The sequence below is a fragment of the Eremothecium cymbalariae genome, chromosome 4 (assembly GCF_000235365.1).
Source record: "Eremothecium cymbalariae DBVPG#7215 chromosome 4, complete sequence".
In the NCBI taxonomy this organism is placed as follows: domain Eukaryota; kingdom Fungi; phylum Ascomycota; class Saccharomycetes; order Saccharomycetales; family Saccharomycetaceae; genus Eremothecium; species Eremothecium cymbalariae.
Window position 1 is genome coordinate 575148 of NC_016452.1, and position 24704 is coordinate 599851.

The 24704-nt window shown below is 37.5% G+C and overlaps 7 protein-coding genes across 7 annotated transcripts; 5 read left to right on the forward strand and 2 right to left on the reverse strand.

The window, feature by feature from the left end:
- Positions 1-515: 515 nt before the first annotated feature.
- Positions 516-15263, forward strand: REA1 (AAA family ATPase midasin; the record flags this gene model as incomplete). Its single annotated transcript, XM_003646106.1, has 1 exon — positions 516-15263. One exon carries the CDS (start codon positions 516-518, stop codon positions 15261-15263), a length of 14748 nt encoding a protein of 4915 aa, XP_003646154.1.
- Positions 15264-16090: 827 nt separating this feature from the next.
- On the forward strand, positions 16091-17185 carry SEN2 (tRNA splicing endonuclease subunit SEN2; the record flags this gene model as incomplete). The annotated part of the gene is made up of 1 exon (XM_003646107.1): positions 16091-17185. One exon carries the CDS (start codon positions 16091-16093, stop codon positions 17183-17185), a length of 1095 nt encoding a protein of 364 aa, XP_003646155.1.
- A 93-nt stretch (positions 17186-17278) lies between these two features.
- On the reverse strand, positions 17279-17662 carry LCL2 (Lcl2p; the record flags this gene model as incomplete). Its single annotated transcript, XM_003646108.1, has 1 exon — positions 17279-17662. One exon carries the CDS (start codon positions 17660-17662, stop codon positions 17279-17281), a length of 384 nt encoding a protein of 127 aa, XP_003646156.1.
- A 230-nt stretch (positions 17663-17892) lies between these two features.
- On the forward strand, positions 17893-19782 carry CDC45 (DNA replication initiation factor CDC45; the record flags this gene model as incomplete). The annotated part of the gene is made up of 1 exon (XM_003646109.1): positions 17893-19782. The coding sequence occupies one exon, from the start codon at positions 17893-17895 to the stop codon at positions 19780-19782; it is 1890 nt and encodes a 629-aa protein (XP_003646157.1).
- Positions 19783-20073: 291 nt separating this feature from the next.
- APC9 (anaphase promoting complex subunit 9) lies at positions 20074-20883 on the forward strand (the record flags this gene model as incomplete). Its single annotated transcript, XM_003646110.1, has 1 exon — positions 20074-20883. The coding sequence occupies one exon, from the start codon at positions 20074-20076 to the stop codon at positions 20881-20883; it is 810 nt and encodes a 269-aa protein (XP_003646158.1).
- Positions 20884-21563: 680 nt separating this feature from the next.
- On the forward strand, positions 21564-23474 carry SAC6 (fimbrin; the record flags this gene model as incomplete). Its single annotated transcript, XM_003646111.1, has 1 exon — positions 21564-23474. One exon carries the CDS (start codon positions 21564-21566, stop codon positions 23472-23474), a length of 1911 nt encoding a protein of 636 aa, XP_003646159.1.
- Positions 23475-23593: 119 nt separating this feature from the next.
- ERG27 (3-keto-steroid reductase) lies at positions 23594-24691 on the reverse strand (the record flags this gene model as incomplete). Its single annotated transcript, XM_003646112.1, has 2 exons — positions 23594-24593; positions 24651-24691. 2 exons carry the CDS (start codon positions 24689-24691, stop codon positions 23594-23596), a joined length of 1041 nt encoding a protein of 346 aa, XP_003646160.1.
- Positions 24692-24704: the final 13 nt, after the last annotated feature.

Here is a 24704-nt window from a genome sequence, read left to right on the forward strand (position 1 = left end):
AAAATCTAATTACGGGAAGTTGTAAAATTTTGGATACACTAATACTTTATATAGTTAAATTATTAACTTGAGAGTGTTGGCTGTACGGTTTAGATACCAGTGTCAGGGGTATGTAATATATATACTAATTATGAACAAAACCCCTTCGAAATTCATTAAGAGATGGAGAAAAAAATGGAACAAACTAGAGTTATACAATAAAAATATGAAAACAAGGACATTAATACCGGAAATACTGGGTCTGGTTTTTAATCTAATCAATTAGTTGAGGCATATTCGATGAATATTTAAAAGGTGATGTGCCAATAATTAATATCATGTGATACGATTTAATTGCTTTTCAAATTTTGAATCTGAAAAATTTTGAATGCTCATCGCGATGACCCTCAGAATATTAGTAGTTACGACTACTTCATACATTTTACTTGACAAGAAATTGATTTATAGTCTACCTGTTATAGACAATTTGGCGCAGTAATCTAATCATTTGATCACCAACGTAGGATTACTTAAAAATGGCTAGTAGCAATTATATTCAATTGGACTTGGAAGCCTGCCAAGAGAGGTTTTCGCTTTATAACCTGACGATGCCTCAAAGGAAGGTTTCCCAGCTCTTTGAATTTGATCCTAATGCTACTCCAAATGAAAATTTGGATTTACTGTCTAAAATGGCTTTGAAAGATGAATTTACAGTGCCATTTATTTTCATCTATAGGCCTATTTTCATTGAGCTAGTTGCTAGGTGGATCACTGTATCTTCGACGTCCGATGCTGTTGATGTTATTGCTGCTTTTGGGAGATCCATCACGTTATGTCCTGAAATTGCAACTTTAGCTGAACTTTTCCTGAAGGAGAGAAGCGACTTTTTTAATGCATTGTTACTGACAGATCAAGTAGATGAAATTCTGCTACACAAGGTGCTACTTGGATACTATAGGTTAATCTATCATGATAAAGCACGATTCAAAATTTATATCAACGCTCAAACGATTTACTCACTTTTAAGTTCAAAATGTGGCAATGTTAATAGTAAAATAGGGAAGTTTTTGAGCGTTAAAATAATTTCTGCTCTTCTGAACATGGCGGAGGCTGCTTACATTAAACTACTACAGAACTATATTCCAATTGAAGAACCTATATTGTTCATGTACGAATGTAGTCCAGGTGTTGATTACAAGTTTTTGGAACTGAATGAAGCCAAGAGATTTTCCAATTTTTCAAAACTACCGCAAGTTCATCCTGCTGATTTCGTTACTGAACAGAACAAATTCAAAGGTATAAGTAAATACTTCATTGCAGATGTTTCAAACTTATCACCACACGTTGTACCTGTCTGTAATGTTTTAATACCTCGAGTGAATAGCTTTACCAACCATACTTCGTATACCTCTGAGCTAGTTCACACTGATAATTCTGTCCAAGCTATGATTCAGTTAGCATTTAATGTTCAGAAATCCAAACCAGTTATGGTTTTGGGCAAGTGCGGTTCTGGTAAAACATTTTTAATCAATGAACTAGCAAAAATGATGGGTATGCACCATAGTATGGTAAAAATACATTTGGGTGAACAAACAGATGCTAAGTTGTTGTTAGGTACGTATACATCTGGAGAGAGGCCCGGAACATTTGAATGGAGAACTGGTGTGTTGACGACAGCAGTTAAAGAAGGCAGGTGGGTTCTAATAGAGGATATTGATAAAGCACCAACAGAAGTCCTCTCTGTATTGCTAACATTGCTAGAGAAGAATGTGCTATCTATCCCATCTCGTGGGGAGCTTATCAAGGCAGCCAATGGATTTCAATTATTATCGACTATTACGATTGATGAAAGTGAGGACAGAAAACATGGTGAATCTTATAGGCCTGACTTAATTGGCATAGCACGTTGGGAAGTTGTCCATCTACAGGACCTATCTAATGTCGATTTGCATTCTATTTTATGTCAAAAATACCCAATATTACAGAGCATGATCCCCAAATTTATCCAAACTTACTATTCTGTTAAAAAGATTTACACTAATCCTGGATTTATATCCTTAAACAAAGGGGTGGTTCCTCGCGTGATATCTGTAAGGGATCTGGTAAAGCTATGCAATAGAGTAAATTCATTATTTACTAACCATAATGTTGTGAAACATGATCAATTAATTGAGTCATATATCTACAATTATATTTTTTCAGAGGCTGTAGATTGTTTTGCAAGTGCAGTGAGCGAAAACAGCGCTTTGCAACTTCTGGTTACGGCTGTTGGAGAATCATTGGAGATTCCATCATCCAGAGTATCACTATACATGTCGAAGTATGTTCCTGAATTTGAACATGATGCTGATTTGGTGAAAATAGGAAGAGCTGAGTTACCTATATCCAGGTTGGGGCTTCAAAAAAAATCTGTAAATATCACATCATTTGCCAAAACAAATCATTCGTTGAGGTTGATGGAGCAAATCGGTGTGGCAGCACAGATGGCTGAACCTGTATTATTAGTAGGTGAAACTGGTACTGGTAAAACAACGGTGGTTCAGCATGTTGCGAAATTAATGAACAAACCATTGACAGTCATCAATGTCTCTCAACAAACAGAAGCTGGAGATTTACTTGGTGGTTTCAAACCTGTAAATTGTAAAACTGTGGCTATTCCTATACTAGAAGACTTTGAAGCGTTGTTTTCAGCAACATTTTCCATGAAGAAGAACGAGAGGTTCTATCAAATGGTTCATAAGTGCTTTACTAAGAATCAGTGGAAAAATATAATAAAGCTTTGGAATGAAGCGGTAAAAATGGCAAAATCTATCTTAAGTAGGGATTCTGCAATCACAAATGATGCGGAGAATAAGAAGAAAAGGAGAAAGCTAGATTCCAATGAAAAAAAGCAGTTGTTGAACAAGTGGCAAGATTTTCATGAAACAGTGAAGAAGTTTGAGTTACAATCCAAGTCAATTGAGAATTCGTTTGTATTTGACTTTGTTGAAGGCTCATTAGTGAAGGCTATAAAAAATGGTTCTTGGCTGTTGCTGGATGAAATTAACTTGGCTTCTAGTGATACTTTAGAAAGTATAACAGATTTGTTGACTGAAAAGGCATCAAGAAGTATTCTGTTATCCGAAAAGGGAGAAGTAGAATCAGTAAAAGCCCACTCGGAATTTAGAATATTTGCATGTATGAATCCTGCTACTGACGTAGGAAAGAAAGATTTGCCTTCAGGAATAAGGTCAAGGTTTACAGAAATATATGTTCACTCTCCAGATCGTGATATAACAGATTTACTTTCAATAATTGACAAGTATATTGGCAGATATAGCGTCTCAGACGAATGGGTTGGTAATGACATTGCTCAGTTGTACCTAGAAGCAAAAAAGTTGGCAGAAACAAATTCTATTGTCGATGGTTCCAATCAGAAGCCTCACTTTAGTATTAGAACTCTCAGCCGCACATTGATTTATGTATGCGATATCATTCAGATTTATGGTCTGCGTCGTTCTCTTTATGAAGGGTTTTGCATGAGTTTCTTAACTTTGTTAGATCAAAAATCTGAGTCAATTCTATTACCATTAATCGAAAAATATACCTTGGGTAGATTAAAGAACGCAAAGTCTGTTATCTCCCAAACACCGCCTTCACCAGGCCCAAATTATGTCAAATTCAGACACTATTGGATGGAATGTGGTTCAGAACAAATTGTAGAACAACCACATTACATCATAACACCATTTGTGGAGAAGAACATGTTAAATTTGGTTAGAGCTACTTCTGGAAGGAGATTTCCAGTTTTAGTTCAAGGTCCTACTTCAGCTGGTAAAACTTCGATGATCAAGTACTTGGCTGATATTACAGGTCACAAATTCGTCAGAATTAACAATCATGAACACACGGATCTACAGGAATACTTGGGATCGTATGTCACAGATGATACTGGGAAATTGTCATTTAAGGAGGGTGTTTTAGTGGAAGCTTTACGGAAGGGTCACTGGATTGTTTTAGATGAATTGAACCTAGCGCCATCAGATGTTTTAGAAGCTTTAAATAGGCTTTTGGATGATAATAGAGAACTATTTATTCCGGAAACCCAAGAAGTCATTCACCCACACCCTGATTTCATGTTGTTTGCAACTCAAAATCCCCCAGGCATTTACGGGGGTCGTAAACTTTTGTCCAGAGCCTTTAGAAACCGTTTCTTAGAATTGCATTTTGATGATATCCCCCAGAATGAACTGGAGACTATATTACGTGAAAGATGTCAAATTGCACCATCGTATGCAAGAAAAATTGTTGAAGTTTATTGTATGCTCACTGTTCAACGTTCTGCTAATCGTTTATTTGAGCAAAAGAACTCATTTGCTACTCTTCGTGATCTTTTCAGATGGGCTTTAAGGGAAGCAGTCGGATACGAACAGTTGGCTGTTAATGGTTATATGCTATTAGCAGAAAGATGCAGAACTCAAAATGAAAAAGCACTTGTGAAAAGTGTTATCGAAAAAGTCATGAAGGTCCAATTAGATATGGATAAATATTATAAAGCTTTTGAAAATGACAGACTGATGGAAATGAATAGTCCTATTGTTTGGACAAATGCTATGCGTAGATTGAGCGTCTTAGTGAGTGCTTGTTTAAAAAATAATGAGCCAGTATTACTTGTAGGAGAAACCGGTTGTGGTAAAACGACCATCTGCCAACTACTTTCGCAGTTTATGAACAAGCAACTAATCACAATGAATGCTCATCAAAATACCGAAACTGGAGATATTATTGGTGCCCAGAGACCTGTAAGAAATAGATCAGAATTACAGGAAAAGCTTTCTACATCATTGAGAAATGCAATACCTAGTGATCTTCTTGGTGATGAAAAACATGATCTTAACAGATTATTAGAACTATACAGGAGCATGGATAAGTCAGATCTAAATTCTGACCTTCAAAATTCCATAAAGAGACAATTAGATGAGTTAAACATCTTATTTGAATGGTGTGATGGACCTCTAATTCAAGCTATGAAAAAAGGAGAATTTTTCTTACTAGATGAGATATCCTTAGCCGATGATTCTGTTCTAGAGAGATTGAATTCTGTTCTGGAACCAGAAAGAAGTTTATTATTGGCTGAAAAGGGCTGTGATAGCTCTCTTACTGCCATTGATGGTTTCCAATTTTTTGCAACTATGAACCCCGGTGGAGACTATGGTAAGAGGGAACTTTCTCCAGCTTTAAGGAATCGTTTAACTGAAATTTGGGTCCCATCAATGGAAAGTTTTAGTGATGTTAGTATGATTGTTTCAACAAAACTGCTCGAACCTGTCGGCTTTCTAACCAAACACATTGTCAAGTTCTCTGAATGGTATGGAAACAAATTTGGAGGAAGAGATGCAACTAATGGTGTGATATCTTTAAGGGATATCTTAGCTTGGGTTGAATTTATAAATTGCACGTACATGAAAGTTCATGACCCTCATGCTGCATTGGTCCATGGTGCTGCGATGGTATTTATAGACGCTTTGGGGACAAACAATACTGCATATTTAGCAGAGAATGAGGCAAGGTTACATGGTCAAAAAGTGGAATGCATTGAACTCCTCTCGGAGATGACAGGAGATAACTTGTTCAAATATCTTTCAACAGACTTAAAGGTTGAAGTTACCGATCAGATGTTGAAGTGTGGACTGTTTGATGTTGCGAGGTCGACTGCTAACTCACCCGTTCCCACCTTTAACCTAAGCGCTCCCACAACTATGAAAAATTTAATGAAAGTAATGAGAGCTATGCAAGTTCAAAAGCCTATATTATTAGAGGGTTCTCCTGGTGTTGGTAAAACTAGTTTAATATCCGCATTGGCTGATTGTACTGGGAATAACCTAACTCGCATGAATCTCTCTGAGCAAACTGACTTGGTAGATCTATTTGGTTCGGATGCACCTGGAGAAAACACTGGTGAATTTGTTTGGAGAGATGCTCCATTCTTGAGAGCCATGCAAAGGGGTGAATGGGTTCTGTTGGATGAGATGAATCTAGCATCACAATCAGTGCTAGAAGGCTTGAATGCTTGTTTAGATCATCGTGGAGAGGTTTATATTCCTGAATTAGACAAATCATTCATCCGCCATCCAAACTTTATGGTTTTTGCCGCTCAAAACCCTCAATATCAGGGTGGTGGAAGAAAGGGCTTACCAAAATCTTTCATAAATCGTTTCTCAGTTGTTTATATGGATACACTTACTGCTGATGATTTATTACTGATATCAAAGCACTTATATCCAAATATTTCATCTGATACCTGTAAAAAAATGATTAAAGTGATATCATCTTTGGAGGACGAAGTCACGAATCGGAAGATGTGGGGTTCTGCCGGCGCTCCATGGGAGTTTAATTTGAGAGATACATTGAGATGGTTGAGGCTATTAAACTCCAAGTCTATTTGTAATAGTCTTGAAGCATTTGACTTTGTAGATATGATTGTCTCTCAGAGATTTCGTTGCGAATTAGATCATGCAAAAGCTCATAAACTAATTACGAATGTGTTTGGGAACTATAGTAACAGAGACAATTATTACCAAGTTACACAGGATTATTTGCAAGTAAATGCAGAAGTTGTTAAGAGAAATAAAGTGCTGCAATTTTCTGATGTTGATAAATTGGTTCCGTTGCAATCAAATTATACCTATTATGAATCGATTTTGCGATGTCTCAATCATAATTGGCCTGTAATATTAGTTGGACCTTCAAATGCGGGCAAAACTGAATTAATTCATTTCCTTGCAAATGTTCTGGGTTCTGAGGTGGTTGAGTTTGCTATGAACAGTGATGTCGACAGTATGGATTTGTTAGGTGGTTATGAACAGGTTGATTTAACCCGGAAGATCTCCGAAGTCGTTGACCGCTTATCGCTTGTTTTAAGAGAGCTGCTAGTGATAAATCTATCAAACAGATTTGAAGAATCTCAGACAGAAAGCAATCAAATTGCACTTCATCTCTTTGAGTTTATACAAACTAGAACCATTACTCTAGAAAACTTTGATCTATTTTTGGAACATTTCAGCAAATTTATGTCCTTCGTGGGTGATAACCACCAACTAAACGAAATTCAAAATGATTTTATACAATTGTCTCTCACACTAAAAAGAGAAGTAAATGTAAGGTTTGAATGGTTTGATGGATTGCTTGTAAAAGCTGTCGAGCGTGGCTCTTGGCTCATTTTAGACAATGCAAACTTATGTTCACCTTCCGTACTAGACCGGTTGAACTCCTTACTGGAGGTTAATGGTAATTTAGTCATTAATGAATGTAGTCTTTCTGATGGGAGACCGCGAGTTGTACAGCCGCATCCGAATTTCAGACTGTTTTTAACTGTTGATCCAAAATATGGGGAACTGTCGAGGGCTATGAGAAACAGAGGTATTGAAATATATGTTGACGATTTAAAAGTTAGGGCGTCAGAATTTGATAGATCTCTTCTCGGTTATAATTTGAAGGATTCTAGTAAGATGCAGCTTGAGAATGGTATTAAGGCTATTTCGTTATCTGATAACTGCTTTAATCGTCCATTACAGTCATATACTTCCCATAGCAATTCTGTCATTGTGCCTTTTGCAAGATTGCATGACATTTTGTTATCATCTAACAATAATATTTCGACTTCAGTTATTACAACTTTACCTTTAATTTCGTCATTTTTCATTGAGTTGTGGAACAATAATGTTTTGGCAAACAAAGACTTCGAAGAGAAAGATATTGTAAGCAAAATTTCAGCCTACCATGATTTCTTGAATCAATTCAATATCATAGAAAATGTAAAAGAGCTTTACCAATCTACTAGCGATAAGTATCACGAAGACTTCCAAGCCATTAGGTTTCCAATCAATCAAACGTTGCTTCCTGTACTAAATGTTTATATTTCGGATACACTGCTTGCAAAATCTGCAATTTCTACATCTTCTGAAACCTTATACTTATACCAGTTAATGGAGAAACTGTTGTTTTCTGTACACTCTCTCCAATTCACTAACAAGAAGTCAACCCATGGCAAGATCCACGAGTTGTCATACTTAGAACAATCTGCAGCTGTTTACAACAATAGAAAGATTAAAAATCCTCCAAAAATCCGTATATTTGAGCTTCTTTTAGAGCTTAATAATTTCACGCAACAATGTTTAACTGATATTCCATTATTCGATCTGCCAAATGTCTACAATATGCTCTTCAAACTTTATATTATTTGGATTGGTGCGTTTGAGGTTTCCTCAACAAGAGATGAAACTAGATTACGAGTATATCAGGAATTATTGATAACTTGGTCGGATGAAGCTAAGCTTACTGTTCCAAATGTTACCGAGGTTTCAGCTATGTCGCACAAATTTGGGAGCTCATTAGACTTAAAGACAGGGAAATCCATGACTTTGATATGGGAAGAATTTAGAAAACGGTATCCTTCTTCCTTGGAGGCATGGTCCAAATTTATTAAAATCGAAAACGTTGCAGCTCAGTTTGACTCTGTTACTAAAGAGCAGTTCTGCGATTCCTATCCAATAATTAGAAATCTTCATCACATCTTCCATTGCTTGGTTAATGACTTATTAACCGGAAACGATCATGATTTTGATGAAGTAATTTCAAAAATCGAACGCGGACTTTTAGAGCTAAATGCTATCTCAAATTCCTTCTTGACTAAAAGGAATCATCAATTCAGAGAAGACTTCACTACAATATTCAGATTTATATTTTGTGATAATAATGGCTGCGCCTCTGATCTTGTCTCTGAAATTGCACCAAGTTCTTCAATACCTGTCATGAAATTGAGCAGATTGAATAACAAGTCTTATGTGTTCCCACCAACTTTTGACATTACGTGGAACAAAGATGGGGATCGCTTTGTTTCTCATACAGGGGAGCTTTTTAATACTTCTTTATTAGAAAGTGTACTTGAGAAAACAAATTCACTGCAATCTGCTCCTGGAAGTCAACTCACACAAATGATATCAGATGCAAATCTTCTAATAAAGGCAATGACTAATGCTTCCCAATTTCTCTTAGGAGATCAATGCAAGTTATACAGGGACATTTTAGTTGATTGGTACAAAAAAATCGTCAAGATACACATATCCTCGGATCTGGATAATTTGTGTATGGAAGATATCTTTAGATTGGTCGACAATGGCATCGATGCGGATTTTGCTTCCATTCACCAAAAATTTTTAAGTCCTGCAATACTTTTAGTAAATGATAATCCATCAATGAACTCTTTGGGTAAAGCATGGGTTCTTTTTGCCACAGGATTAATTCAGTTGTATGTCCCAAGTAGTCCATTAGATCCGGCTATTCGCGATTATGTTCTTTTGGACCACTTCATGAAACGCAAACAAGAATCAGAACGATTAATTAATACATGGAAAACAGTTAGAACAATTTTAACTGGTTCTTCTGAAATGGAGGTTGAAAAATTGATTGATGTTGTTACAGAAAATGATGGACCCGAAAAACCAAAAGTTTTCAGACCAAATCACCCTATTGACACGTTATTTGACGAATGGTCTGCGTTTATGGTCTCAACTGTCGATAGTGAAAATTTACAGAGATTACTGGATGCAGCCGACCATCCATCTGAGTTTAATAAATTGGTGATGTTCCAGCAGAACACCTCACAATTTTTGTCCAGATTGTCTGAAAGCTATAAGTACTATTCAGATTTGACTGAAATATTTGCGGGATATGTTTATTCACTGAAATTTGGTTATGATTTACTTGTTTATTCAACGATTCGCGACCATAAACCGATTTCTCTCTCTCCATTGTGTGCAATTGATTTAAACGTAATCAGTAATATTGACACTATTGGTGACTGCTTACAAGATTTGTGTACTTTTTTCAAAAGTAAAACAATCGAATCTTTAGATGTCGAATCTATTTTAATTTACTATATGAAGTTGGTCAGATACCATGCATTAGATGATAAATTGTTGAATATTTTGGGTAAGATTTTGCACTCTTTGTATTATAGGTGGACACTACGTCACATGAAGGATGAGAAGCTCAATGCAGATCGTGCGAATATTTTCAGATATAAGGATGAATCTGAAAATGTGGAATCTGAATTCAAAAGAATGTTTCCAGATTACGAGGATGTCCTCTCTTTAGATGCTAGCGAGGAAGCTACACTATCTTCCAATGACAACTTAGATGAGCTTTATTACAACATTGCAAAAAGTTATATTGATTTATTTTCTGATTCTCCGAATTTCAATATTTCACCGGTGATACGTGAAGGTTCTAAAGTAACGAGTATGTTGTTGAAAGATTCGCATAAGTTTAAATCTGAAAAGATGAATGCTACTTCATTTACAGCCACAGTTAACTTGCTGGCATCGGAGGTTGAATCTTTGGGTGCTTCATTAGAACCTCCTGACGTGAATTTCTATCATGGGTATTCTGTTCAAGAGGCGAGGAAGTCTATGAATATTATTGAGAACTTACTAAACTCTATAAACGGGCTTTTGATTCAATGGCCTGAACACTCAACATTGGTTGAGCTATTCAGAATTTGCAAAGAGTATTTACAATATCCTGTAAATACACCTGTTGCAAGATTGTTACAGAAGATTGAGCAGACTTATACATTTGTGTCTGAATGGGAGAAATATGCCGCTTCGTCCGTTTCATTAAGTTCCCACATCAAGGCTATCACAACTTTAATCGTTGACTGGAGAAAGTGGGAGTTGCATACTTGGAACAGTTTGTTCACATTTGAAGAAAAATCGTTTGAAAAGAAAATTGGTAATTTATGGTTCCATCTATTTGAGGTCATTATTATCGCCAATTTCAATCCTCAAGATGGTATCTCTAAAGAACTACTGTATTCTAGGCTGATGGCTTCTTTGACTCTATTTTTCAGCAAAAGCACTTATGGTGAATTCTCTATACGCATAAAGCTGGTAGAGGCATTTGAAAAGCATGTTTCCATCATGACAGAAGGGAAATCTGAAGTTTTGCATGTTTTACAAAATGCAGTAACGTTTTTCAAGCAATTTTCATCTATTATTGAGGAAAAGGTTCTTTCTGTTCGGAAATCTCTAGAAAAAGATATTTCTGAGGTAATTCTTTTGGCTAGTTGGAAGGATGTAAATGTGGATGCTTTAAAGCAGAGTTCTCGTCGTTCCCATAATAACTTGTATAAGTTAGTTCGGAAGTACCGTGAAGCACTTTCCAACGAAGTTTCGATGATTATTGAAAGCGGACTTTCTTCAACCCACCAGGACTTCCATTCTTTAGACTGTGCAATTATACCGTCTTCCAGAGAATTAGATCTTCAAAGGGCTAAACTAATCGTTGAAAAGCTTCCAACTTGGGAAACGAGACCCAAAGCATTGAAGAATGTGCAGTTGGTCGAAAGGAATATGATCATATATCGGGCGAATATAACTAAGCAAGAGATCCCTGATATTTATGAATACATAAAGCTTTTGGTTAAAGAAGCTGAACGTCTGAGAGAGGAAACTCCAAAAGTATACTCGAAGGATAAAAAGAAGTTATTAGCTACTTTGAAAACTCAGAAGTATAAATTGCTGAGCGACACATTGAAAGAATTGAAGCGGATTGGCTTGAAAACAAGTTTCAGGGAAGATGTTCACAAGTTACAAAGTAGCGTTACATCTATATTGGCAAGTGTGAAATCTTTCAAAAATACGAAAATCTTCTCCTGTGACTTTTATTTCTTCAAAACCCTAGATTTAATACCAAGACTGAGAAGTGCTGCTTCATCGCCTGCAGGTGATATACCAGTAGCTGATATTGAAAAAGGTCTGGCTATAGGTGAAAATTTGATATTTTCATTAATAAAAACAAGGGAACCGATGTTCAGACTTGTCACTGATTGTGAAAGATTAGAAAAACTACGGAAATATTTGGAAGAAGTTTCAGGTTCTAAAATCATTAAGAATATATCCCTAAAGAATAAATTTAATCTAGCAGTTTACTACTACAAGTGGTTACCATCTATTTTACAGTTCGCAATTGATACATTACAATCCATTTCCAGCAGGGTCAGCTATAACCTGGATATATGTTTCTTACAACAGGCTATCAGCTCTATCAACGACTTTAAAGGTCTCGAAAACAAGTATTGCGTATTAGGTAGAGAGGCTGAAATTTTATTATCAGAACTAGAATCTTTCCTAAATCGGTTGCTATCTGAATTACGGGCTTACAAGGATAAGGACTGTTTTTTCGTATATGAAGTTGTGATATCATGGATTGAAAGCCAGCATTTCACTGCAAATGAGGAAAAAGACTATGGTTCTTCCGTTGAAGAGATTGATATTCGCCTACGTGACGTATCTACGTCTATTATGTTATCAATACAAAGATTAGTTGAGCTGCAGGTAGATTCAGTTTCTGAAGAAACAGATAAGTGGTTAGCAATTGTGAACAAACAAATGTTAACTACTATGAGGTTATCAAATTCTTTGATTATAACCGACCGTTTAGATGAATTAGTTAAATTCATAAAAGCATCAGAGTTTGATGAAGAGAAGGCAACGTTGGTTTCAGCCGTTGTTTCATATTCTATGCCTTTAGTGAGCCAGTACTATGCTATGGTTTCAGAAATATTATCGAATGTTATGACAAACTACTATAAGGTTTCGCGCTCCACCTATGTTGTATGTTCTATGTTGCATAACTTGGCTAAGGATGGATTTTGTTCTCCGGAGCCTCCATCTGAAGAAACGAAAGATGATAATTTACATGATGGAACCGGCCTTGGTGATGGCGAGGGTGCTCAAAACAACTCTAATGATGTTGAAGAGGATGAAGACTTGTTAGAAAATGCCCAGAAACCAAATGATGACCAGAAGGAAAATGATGATGATCAGAACGAAGATGAAGCTATAGACATGGAAGGTGATATGGCAGGTAAGTTGGAAGACGCATCTGATCAAGAAAATAATGAAGAGCAAGAAGGAGATGAGGAGGGAAAGGACATGGATGAGGAGATAGATGATATAGACGAAGATGATCCCAATGCACTTGATGATAAGATGTGGAATGAAGAAGCGCCAGAAAATTCCAAAGAAAAAGAATCCGAAAATATGCCAGATAATTCCGCTGCCGATGATGTCCAAGCTTCTAAAGAGGAGGACAGCAATGGAAACAAAGACAATGAAGAAAAACCTACAGATAAGGAGAACATTGAAGATGCTCAAGAGATTGGAAATACCGAGGAAAACTCTGACGGAGATTCCGAAAATGAAGAAGATGTAGGTGAACAGGAAGATCAAGTAACAAATGAACAAAATGAGGAATTAGGAGCGAACGTTCCAGAAGTTGAAACTATGGATCTTCCTGATGATATGAACTTGGATTCTGGTGAAGAACAAGGTGAGTCAAATGAAAGCGAAGGAGAGGAATTTGATGATAAAATGGATGTTGATGAAGAAGATGAAGGTCAGAAAAATGAAGATCGCATAGGTGACAATGACTCTGATGTTGAAGAACATGTTGATCCTGATCAAGATATTGAAATAAATGACGAAGATACCAACCTAGAAAATGAAAACATGGAAGAAGATCATCAAGATGGTGCTGATTCCAATGAGAATGAGGAGTTAGATGACGAGGAATGCTCAGATAACTTGATGGATGAAGACAATTTAGAAGAGAAGTCGAAAGAAAAGTGCGGTGAAATGGCTTCAAATGAAGATATCCAGGCTGTAGAAAACTTTGATGCAGTTAACGACGAAAATATTAATCCTGAAGCTGCTGTCCAACAACAATCCGGCTCTAAAGGTAAAGGAGCCGATGCTGCTGATGAGCAAGAACAGGAAGATGTCGGTAGTAGTGGTGTTGCAGATTTACATGAAAACCAGAAAGCTCAGAATGAAGAAATCAATGATTCTTCACGTAAAGAGGCAACAGAGAGCTTGAAACAACTGGGTGACTCGTTAAAGGAATTCCACAGACGTCATCAAGAAATCCAGAAAGCCTCTTCAAATGACGAGAGTCAACAAAGTGAGGAGAATTCCAACACCAAACCGGATGAATTCGAGCACATATCTGGTGCGCAAACAAATTTAGAAACACAAGCTTTGGATACTGCAAACAAAGACGAAGTTACTACATTTGATGAAGATAAAGCTATCGATGATATTTTCGAAGATGTGAAAGAAGACACTAAGCCGGATTTGGGAGATTTAGCCGATATTGCGGATGAAGACACTAAAGACAATGAGCTACCCCAAGACGTTGATGCCACTGAACAAAATTCCACAAAAACCAAGAATTCCTTTATACAGGAAGGAAGAAGCTGGGAAGAAGCTGATCCAATGTTAGTCGACAGTGCTTTGGACATTGAAGAAAATGATTTGGATGAGTTAACCGAAAATCTCAACAATGAAGTTAAGGACGAAATAGTCGAAATCATCCCGCGTAGATCTGTTGAAGAATCCCGTGAACTTTGGAAGCAAAGCGAATTAGCTACTGACGAATTGGTTGCAGTTTTGAGCGAACAGTTGCGTTTGATATTAGAACCAACCTTAATGACTAAGCTGAGAGGCGACTACAAGACAGGTAAAAGACTGAATATGAAACGAATTATTCCATATATTGCCTCTCAGTTCCGGAAGGACAAAATTTGGCTACGAAGAGCGAAGCCAAGTAAACGTCAGTATCAGATTATGATTGCTGTTGATAACTCAAAGTCCATGAGCGAGTCTAAATCTGTTGATCTAGCTTTCCAGAGCATATGTCTAGTGTCGAAAGCCTTAACGCAATTAGAGTCTGGGGGCTTGTCCATCGTTAAGTTTGGTGAAGACACAAAAGAACTTCATTCATTTAACAATCAATTTGGTACGGAATCTGGTGCAAAGGTATTTCAGTGGTTTGACTTCCAGGATACTAAGACAGACGTTAGAAGATTGGTAGCTGAATCCATAAAGATATTCGATCATGCACGTGCATCACAGGACAACAATTTATGGCAACTACAAATCATAATATCAGATGGTGTATGTGAAGACCATGCTACTATACAGCTGTTGGTTCGTCGTGCCAGAGAAAAGAAAATTATGCTGGTATTTGTTATCGTGGATGGTATAAATTCCAAGGAATCTATTGTAGATATGAGCCAAGTAAAATACGTGCCAGACGAGTTTGGTACCATGCAATTGACAGTTGAGAAATATTTAGACACTTTTCCTTTCGAGTTTTACGTGGTTGTTCGCGATATCTCTGAACTTCCAGAAATGTTGGCCATTATTCTACGTCAATATTTTTCAGAATTGGCATCTTTATAAGTTCGATTCATACTTGTATATTAATAAAAAACTTTCTTTACATTAACATAGATACATATACATTATTGATCATTCCAAAAGTTCTGAATAGCCCTCATTCGATGAATCTCCTGGATTCGACGCCCTAAACAACATCCTCCTCATTTGAAGTGTCAAAACTGGAATCATCTGGAACGGAATATTCTTTGCAATATAAAAATTTTCACAAGTAATGATTCTTGACCAAACTACTTCAAACATATTGTAAGAAAAGTTTTCAGCTAATAAGAGATTATTACTCAAGGGACTAGCTTCAAGTTGTATTTTGGGACATATTAATACTCTGAAGTTGATTGTATCCGCATACTGTCCACTTAACCAGGGGGTCTACTGGTATAGTATGCTTGGATCTTTTCAATCACGATTATAATGTCTAATTACAGAATATTAGAAGAGAGTATTAGAAGATCATTATTTTAATAATCAAAAGACTAGTAGCTTGTTGAGCCTTTTTTTTATACTTGATGGGTTATAACATGATGATAAAAAGATTAATGTTGCTCGAAGATGAACTTCGATGTGAGCGCAAAGATTTCTCAATAGACTACAACGGTATCTGATTTTTTATATAAATCTTAAAACGCTCCTTGGAGTTAGTGAAGAATGTGTATTGAGTAGTATATATATTCCCATCTCCAACTCTTGGTGGGCTCACTTCAACTTTAGGCGCTGCTTAATATACACTTGAAGCTGTATGATCGTTTTTGGTGAAGTTCGATCAACGATAATTATAATAAAGCTACAAATTTCTAAGCATCATCGAATTTAATTAATAGGCGGAATAAAATATGGCGAAATATATATCGAACAGACGCAGATATGAGCACAAGCTACCGCTAGAACTAATCCAGCTACCTCCTTTAATACCTCATAACCCAGTTTCATGGCTACACTGGATATTTAAGTATGTGACCGCTGTAAATTATATGCGTCAAACTATACCAGTAGAAATTGATGCTAGTGGTAAAATAATCATATCGGATCATGATCATATGAGATATTTATGGGAAAGAGGGTTTTTTGGTACTGGTCAACTCTCTAGAAGTGAGCCCACATGGTATGAACGTACTGCAAGTAGGTTACAGTTGGATGGTTCTAAGCAAGACGGGGTACAGTTGGAACAGGTTACGCGCCTAAGACGAAAACAGCGATTAGAATTTAAGAAAGAAAGAGCTAAATTCGAAGAGAAGAAGTTGCATTTGAGAATGAACGGTGTTTTGGAAAGTGAAATCCTGGGTGAAGAACAAGCATTTTTGAAAAGTTTACGAGATCAAGAATTACAATACGGTTCAGTAAATGAAAGCGGCAGCGGTGGCGGCAGCAGCTTCGAGGGCATCCGCATGGAAGACTCTGATATATTAACCGAGGATGGAACTGGTATAATTAAGTTGGAGAAGCTTGAGTTAATGCCCGTTGAAGCAATGTTCTTAACGTTTGCTCTTCCCGTGTTAGACATCAGCATGAAGGATTTATTACATTCAATCTTTGTGGAAACACCGTCATTTGAACAGATCGAAGCTCTGTGCATGAAATATGCTGCGTACCACCATTATAGATCTCATGGTTGGTGTGTAAGGTCAGGAGTTAAATTTGGATGTGATTACATGTTATACAGACAAGGCCCACCTTTCCATCACGCTGAATTCAGTGTCATGGTGCTGCATCATAACCAAGCTCAACATGATTATACATGGTACTCTACTGTAGCAAGAGTTGTTGGTGGCGCCAAAAAATGTCTAGTCTTGTGTTATATCTCTAAGAAGGCGGCAGATGACATATTGATGGAACTCTGGAGTCGTGGGAGTTATGCACAGGCATTTGCTCTCTTTGAAGTTAACGAATTGGTTTATAGAAGATGGGTTCCAGGTAAGAATAGAGATTAGAGAAGCTATGTAATATAGTATAATATAATATTACTATAAACAATGTTTTGATGTTTTTTGATTATATGCATGTATTGATTCTAGATACAATATTCATACAAGCCCTTTATACGCCGATTGAACCCATCCACAGTCCCGCACACCTTTATTTCTAGCCTTTGGGCCCTTGACAGGGTCGTCGTATACCTGGTTAAGCTGTTCATCATGGGTAGCCGGCTTAGATATACAAACAAATTGCCCATTTGGTAGCACACATTTCATTTGAGTTTTGGGATATGGACAGGGACAAGCAGCTGGGTTCGGAACACACTCTCGAGTTACAGGACAAACGTACGTAGCACATTCTTGGTTTAAAATGGCGTCCTCATAACCCACATTTGTCTGTGCTTCTTGTTGCTGCTGTTGCCCATGGCCAAAGTCAAAGAAAAAAGCCTGTATAGGTGATAGAAGAACCAAAAACAACAACTGGGGTAACATTTCGCCTGGCCAAGTTCCAAATCCCCTTCTATTGCCTCTATATGATCGCTTATTAACGATAAGTGGTGGTGTTGGCCACTGCAATAAATGAAAATATGGAATGTTTTAGATTTTTTTAAGAGTACGAAAACCAAACTCGTTTGGAATAAAAATGCAACGGCCCATTATAAAATGATGAGCTACAGGAAGAATATTGGGTACATAGCAAGAGCTCTAAGCGATTCCAGGTTATGTATGTTGGCATCCGAAGTTTTTCTGAAGCATATGAGAAGATATTATCGAGAGCAAGTGCTCATTCGTCATGTCAATTGGTAATTTTTGTATCATGTTTAAACATCGACGCGTTATGCGCAACCAAGATGCTTTCAATGCTATTCAAAAAACAGCTGGTACAACTGCAGCTAGTTCCGGTGTTTGGTTATACGGAGTTGCATGATCATTTTGTAAATTTAGACGATAATATTAATATTGTAATGATGGTGGGATGTGGAGCTATGATTGATCTGGAGGTGTTTCTCGAAATTGATCCCGACAAATACATTGTACCTGGGACTGAAAAAGATGCAAAGCCATCTTTTAAGAATGAAATTTATATTCTGGACTGCCATAGACCTTGGAACTTGGATAATTTATTTGGGTCGCAAATTATAACTTGTTTCGACGATGGCACTGTTGAGGATTCGTTACACCAGGAACGCGATGCGTATTATAAAATACTTGAGTTAGAAACTGATGGAGGAAGTATTGCTGATGAATCTACCGAAGCAGAGAGCACTGAGGAGGATTCTGATGATGAATACCCCGGGATGAAACGTCGCAGCGGTTCTGAAAGTGACAAGAAGAAGCGTAAGCAGAGAAAAAAGCGGTTACACGAATGTGAAGCTACCATAGACAAATACTACTCAAAGGGGAGTACGGTCAGTAATTCGTTAGCTGTTCAAGTGTATTCTTTAGTTTCATCAGTTGGTGAAACAAGTTTGGATTATCTGTGGCTGACCATTCTAGGCGCTACGTCTTTGGATACAGCTTACCCACATATCTACCAACAACTGCAGGAGTTGCTGAAAGATGAAGTTAAACGACTGTCTCCAAATGATAAGACTAAAACCCCAGATAAGCTTCCAATCGAGGTCCAACCAGATTACTTACTATTCCTGATGCGCCATTCTTCATTGTACGATAGCTTTTACTATTCCAATTACGTTAATTCGAAACTTTCCCTTTGGAACGAAAATGGTAAAAAACGTTTACATAAAATGTTTGCACGCATGGGTATACCGTTGAATACTTCCCAGGAACATTGGATATATATGGACAATAATATAAAAAGACAACTCGGAGTGATTTTCGAAAAGAATCTCGATAGATATGGATTACAAGAACTGGTGAAAGATGGCTTTGTTCGCACATTTGGTTATCGTGGTTCCATCAGTGCCAGTGAGTTTGTTGAGGCCACTACTGCTTTATTAGAAGTAGGTAAGATGAAATCAGCAGTATTTGAAGACGTTCAAGGAAACTTGGATGTGCATGTCTCTGCGGAACAAGAGCCAGATTTAAACGAAATACTATCTCAAAGGCAAAAACGATGGATTGGTAATTTCTGGTTCGGTTGGGACGCATTAGACGGTAATATGGACTTGTTGAAACTTGGCATAAAGAATGCTCAATTTCTTCAGAAATCTATATTTAACACTGGCGTAACAATCCTAGAAAAAAGGATCATAAAACATCTCCGCATCTATCGATTGTGTGTACTGCAAGATGGTCCTTATTTACCCCTGTACAAAAACCCGCTGACACTACTTCGCTTGGGTAATTGGCTAATTGAGTATTGTTCAGAATCAGAAGATAAACAACTACTACCCATGGTATTGGCCTCCCTAGACAATACCACTGACACTTACCTGGTTGCTGGACTTACACAAAGATATCCACGGGGCATCAACACCCTAGAATCACATTCTACAATCTTAAATAATTTCAATATCGGTTTCCAGCAAATTGCAAGCGAAACAGGTGCCAAGGTGAGAATAGACAATTTCGAAAGTTCTATTATTGAGATTCGCAAAGATGATTTACAGCCCTTTTTGGAAAAATTAACTTTAAGTGGCCTGATTTAAAATACGTCAAGTAATATTTTACCACTTTCCAGGTTTGTTGCATTGTATATACATTAAACCATAAATAATAGTAACCCATATAATGGCCAGTCTTACGTTAGCGTCTCAACTCCTTCACATTCAGTTCTTGTTCTGTACGTTCTCGGACGCATTTTCTGCTATAGTGACATAGAAAGGCTTGATGTAAAGCTCCTCTAGTACACACAAAAACTATCCTCTAACTGCATCACACGGCCTACGCCGAAACAGACATATAAACCTACTTCTTGTGATATCTCTAATTGATAAGGGATGCAACGGCTGCCTCCAGAAGATGAACCACCAAGTTTCGAACTTCCTCAACTGCCTCCATGGAAAACACGACACATAAAGCAAAGTAACCAGCAAACTCCCCTTCGAAGACCGCGTTGTATCCTTGGCGCACCATATGAAACAGGATCGTCATTCCAGCCGTTATCTTCAGCAGCTATTGATGCTGCATCCACAAAGCAGTTACAGAAAGAATACGATTATTCTGTGTTTAATAAAAGCCGGCTTCTAACAGAAAGCAAAATAGACCAGTATTTGAAAAGCGAGATCGCGACACACAAACGTGTATTCCATAGAGATAAGGTCCACGATGATAGTTACCGGCCAGATCTTCAACCTTTGTGTTGTGACAGTTCAGATGAGGAGAGCGACTTGATTTCTAAACGTTTGCATAACCAACGAGTGGAGAGGCCGTTGGTAGTTAGCATGCCTGGTCTAAGACCTGAAGAAATACAGCTGGATGCAGCTAAGAATCTTAAGAAGGGAGCAGAATACAGTTCAGAGGGAGATGATGAGATAGAACTAAGGAGGTATTGGGACTGGTCGGCCCTAAGCAAAAGTTTGGGCCCACGCGAGTACCATATGTTGAACAGGATTTTACAGAAAGAGGTTCAGTTGCAAGAGCATTTCCGTGAGGTACTCAAGAAAGGCGATAGATATAAAAGAAATCCAGATCGTAATGACGATGAGACGTATTTGGAATTGAAGCAGTACGCTCACAAATGCTATGAGGAGGATAATTGTGTTTTCAACATGGATGACTTGATCGTACACATGACAAGCCAACGGTAAGCGGTACGCGATGACAAAAGACCACATATGATAGACAGGACCATTATTATTTTGCGGTCGCAGTACCATGCATTGATTTCCCAGTATAGCTTTAAAAGTCCCTCCTCCATTTTAAAAGTGCCATTAAAACATGTTGTATTGATTGCTTTTGCTAATCTTGCAGAAGTAACAACTTTTCTACTGCTATGTTAGCATCACTACATTCAACAATCAGCTAGCAGCATTCTTGTGGCAGTTTTCCTAGGTTAAAACACAAACCCACAACATGATTTGCATCATGTTTCCCAAATAAACTCATTATCCGGAGTACTCACAAGCAATGTATGGTGTTCTTCTCGATCGCACAGGGAAACACGAATATCATACATAAAATACCCTATCACAGGAACTTCCAAATAGTGACTATTACGGTGCTGGGATAATAACTACATTCTATCCGTATAATACTATATATACCATACTCAATCTACCCTCAATGCCTCTAAACTGGTGTTGGGAATTATTGGTCACATGATATACGTACTAAATGATAGATGCTGAAACGAGAACCTTGAAACAAATTGCAAGTTTGCCTTAATATAGGGGCTATACTTATAAAATAACTAAGCACTCTATTCTATTTACTTCACTACAATTAGTTTATTTATACTATCAACCTTGTCAGAAAGTTTTCTCGCAGCATGCTGAATATTATTAGCGTTCAGAAGAAGTTTCCTCAGCTAACGCAGGAAGATATATTTTCCACGATCGAACAATTTAGGGTCATCGATGCCGATGATAAAGGTTATGCAGAAAAGACTGAGGTTCTTGAGTCTATCTCCAAGAACGGGACCGCTAGTTATGATGAAGCTCGTGAAGCGCTTAAAAAAGTAAATGTGGATGCATCAGGTAGAGTTGAGATGGATGATTATGTGGAATTGATTGCCAAATTGAAAGAGATGAGGTTAGGCTCTAAGCCTGCTTCATCCCCAGGTTCCAGACAAATAGCTTCATCTGGCTCAGCAGGTTTGGCTTCTGCTCAAGGAAACAGGATTATAATGGAGGGCAGGACTAGTGGCACGACACATACTATCAATGAAGAAGAAAGAAGAGAATTTACTAAGCATATTAATAGTGTGCTAATAGGTGATCCTGATATCGGTGACAGATTACCATTTCCCACGGATACGTTTCAAGTTTTTGATGACTGTAGGGATGGTTTAGTTTTGTCCAAGTTGATTAATGATTCCGTTCCCGACACAATTGATACGAGAGTCTTGAACTGGCCCAAAAATGGAAAACCATTGAATAACTTTACAGCATCTGAGAACGCTAATATTGTTATTAATTCAGCAAAGGCTATCGGATGTGTAGTTGTAAATGTTCATTCCGAGGATATAATAGAGGGTAAGGAACATTTAATATTGGGAATTATCTGGCAAATTATCAGGAGAGGATTGTTAAGCAAAGTCGATATTAAGTTACATCCAGAGTTGTACCGATTGTTGGAGGACGACGAGACATTAGAGCAATTTTTAAGGTTACCTCCAGAGAAGATTTTACTCCGTTGGTTCAACTACCATTTAAATAATGCGGGTTGGCATCGCACGGTTGGAAATTTCTCAAATGATGTATCCGACGGTGAGAATTACACTATCTTGTTGAATCAGCTAGCCCCTGATTTGTGCTCAAAATATCCATTGCAAACTGGTGACGCTCTACAAAGAGCGGAGCAAGTCTTAGAAAATGCCGAAAAATTAAATTGTAGAAAGTATCTGACCCCAAAATCGTTAGTTGCTGGTAACCCAAAATTAAATCTGGCATTTGTTGCAAATTTATTCAATAATCACCCAGGATTAGAACCAATTAACGAGAACGAAAAACCGGAAATTGAAGAATTTGATGCAGAGGGTGAAAGGGAGGCTCGTGTTTTCACTTTATGGTTAAACTCCTTGGATGTCGATCCACCTGTCGTCTCCTTGTTTGAGGATCTAAAGGATGGCTTGGTACTGTTGCAAGCTTATGATAAAGTTATTCCAGGTGCAGTCAATGCAAAGTTTATAAATCATAAATCTAGCAATGTTGCTGAGTTATCCAGATTCAAATCTTTAGAAAACACAAACTACGCTGTGGACCTTGGAAAGTCCAAAGGGTTCTCGTTAGTTGGTATTGAGGGTTCAGACATCGTTGACGGCAACAAACTTTTGACCTTGGGATTGGTTTGGCAGCTAATGCGTAAAAACATCATTAACACTATGTCATCTTTAGCGTCTTCTGGCAGGGATATGTCTGATGCACAGATTCTAAAATGGGCAAATGATCAAATAACCAAGGGTGGTAAGACTAACACCGTTAGATCATTCCAAGATTCTTCATTGAGCAATGCTCACTTTTTATTGGACGTACTAAACGGGTTGGCGCCAGGATATGTTGACTATGAACTTGTTACTCCAGGTAAGACTGAGGAACAAAGATACGCCAATGCAAAGTTGGCTATTTCGATTGCAAGAAAGATAGGTGCACTAATTTGGTTGGTTCCTGAAGATATAAATGAAGTGCGTTCTAGGTTAATTTTGACTTTCGTAGCCTCTTTAATGGCATTAAAGAAGTAGGAATGAATCGTGAGAACCAGGCTTATATCTGTATTATATATATCTATTTTTTGTGTTAAATTTTTAAATATATTGGTACTGTTTTTTGCACTTCATAAAACATGCCTGTCTAACTTGGTTTACAATATTATACGAGAATTGACAATTTGGTCTTTAAGTTTCTCATCCCAATCTTCTGCTAGCCTTATGATATATTTATAGACATCATACGCACCTGTGGGATCGACCTCCTCCGTTACAATGTACTCCATGCCATCCCTGTAAGTAGCTGAACCATATTTAAGCTCCTGGCGCTCAAAATTTGGGTTTGCTAGTGTAGCAACATATACAGGAGCGTTAGCAGCCTTATAACCACTGATATTGTGCCAACGAGAGCCCATCAACCTTGCAAAGTAAAAGAACATCAGCATAGCGTAGTAGGTAAAAAAGTTCAAATATTGGAAGAAGGAGTTACTAGTGAAGATCCCAGGATGCGTTAGATACTGATGAATACCTAATGCTTTTAAATCTTTGAAAGTCATCAGATGTAATAAATCAACCAGCCTTTTGGAGCCTTCGTAGGAAGCATCAGTCTTTAATAATTCGATATCTTCTAAAGACAGATATTTTGGTTCCGCCATTAATGATGAAATCCAGACAACGATAGCGTTACCTTTTGACAATTGAGGAATTAATTTCCTAATTAAATAGTATGGGCCAAACACGTTTGCTTGGAATACAAGGCCCATTCCATCCGCCGTATTCACACCAATTCGTTGAATCTTATAAGTTGGATTTGTCACTGCTTCCAATGGATTAGAAATTATTTCCTTCGTTGCTTGCATCCAGTCAATACCAGAATAGACACCTTGTGCTGCATTCACAAAGAAGTAATGTATGGCGTCATATCTATTATTAAGATCATAGTAGGCTCCTAGAACACTTACCATATCAGTGAAGTCTACCAACAGGTAATCATAATCCACATACATATTCTTTTCATGCTTTTCAGAATATGCCTTGAGCAGATCAATAACTTCACGAACTCTTAGCAATGTCCTAGAAGTGACCACCAATGTAAGTTTATCCTCATAATCCAAATTGTCAATTAATCTGTATGCAATATTTAGACCAAGGTTGCTAAACGGTTGTTAATATCTAATATTAATATGCGGGTTTATAACGACATACACATACCTATTAGTTCCAGTAATCACAGCAACTTTATGAGTTCTCATTTTAGTTCTCTAA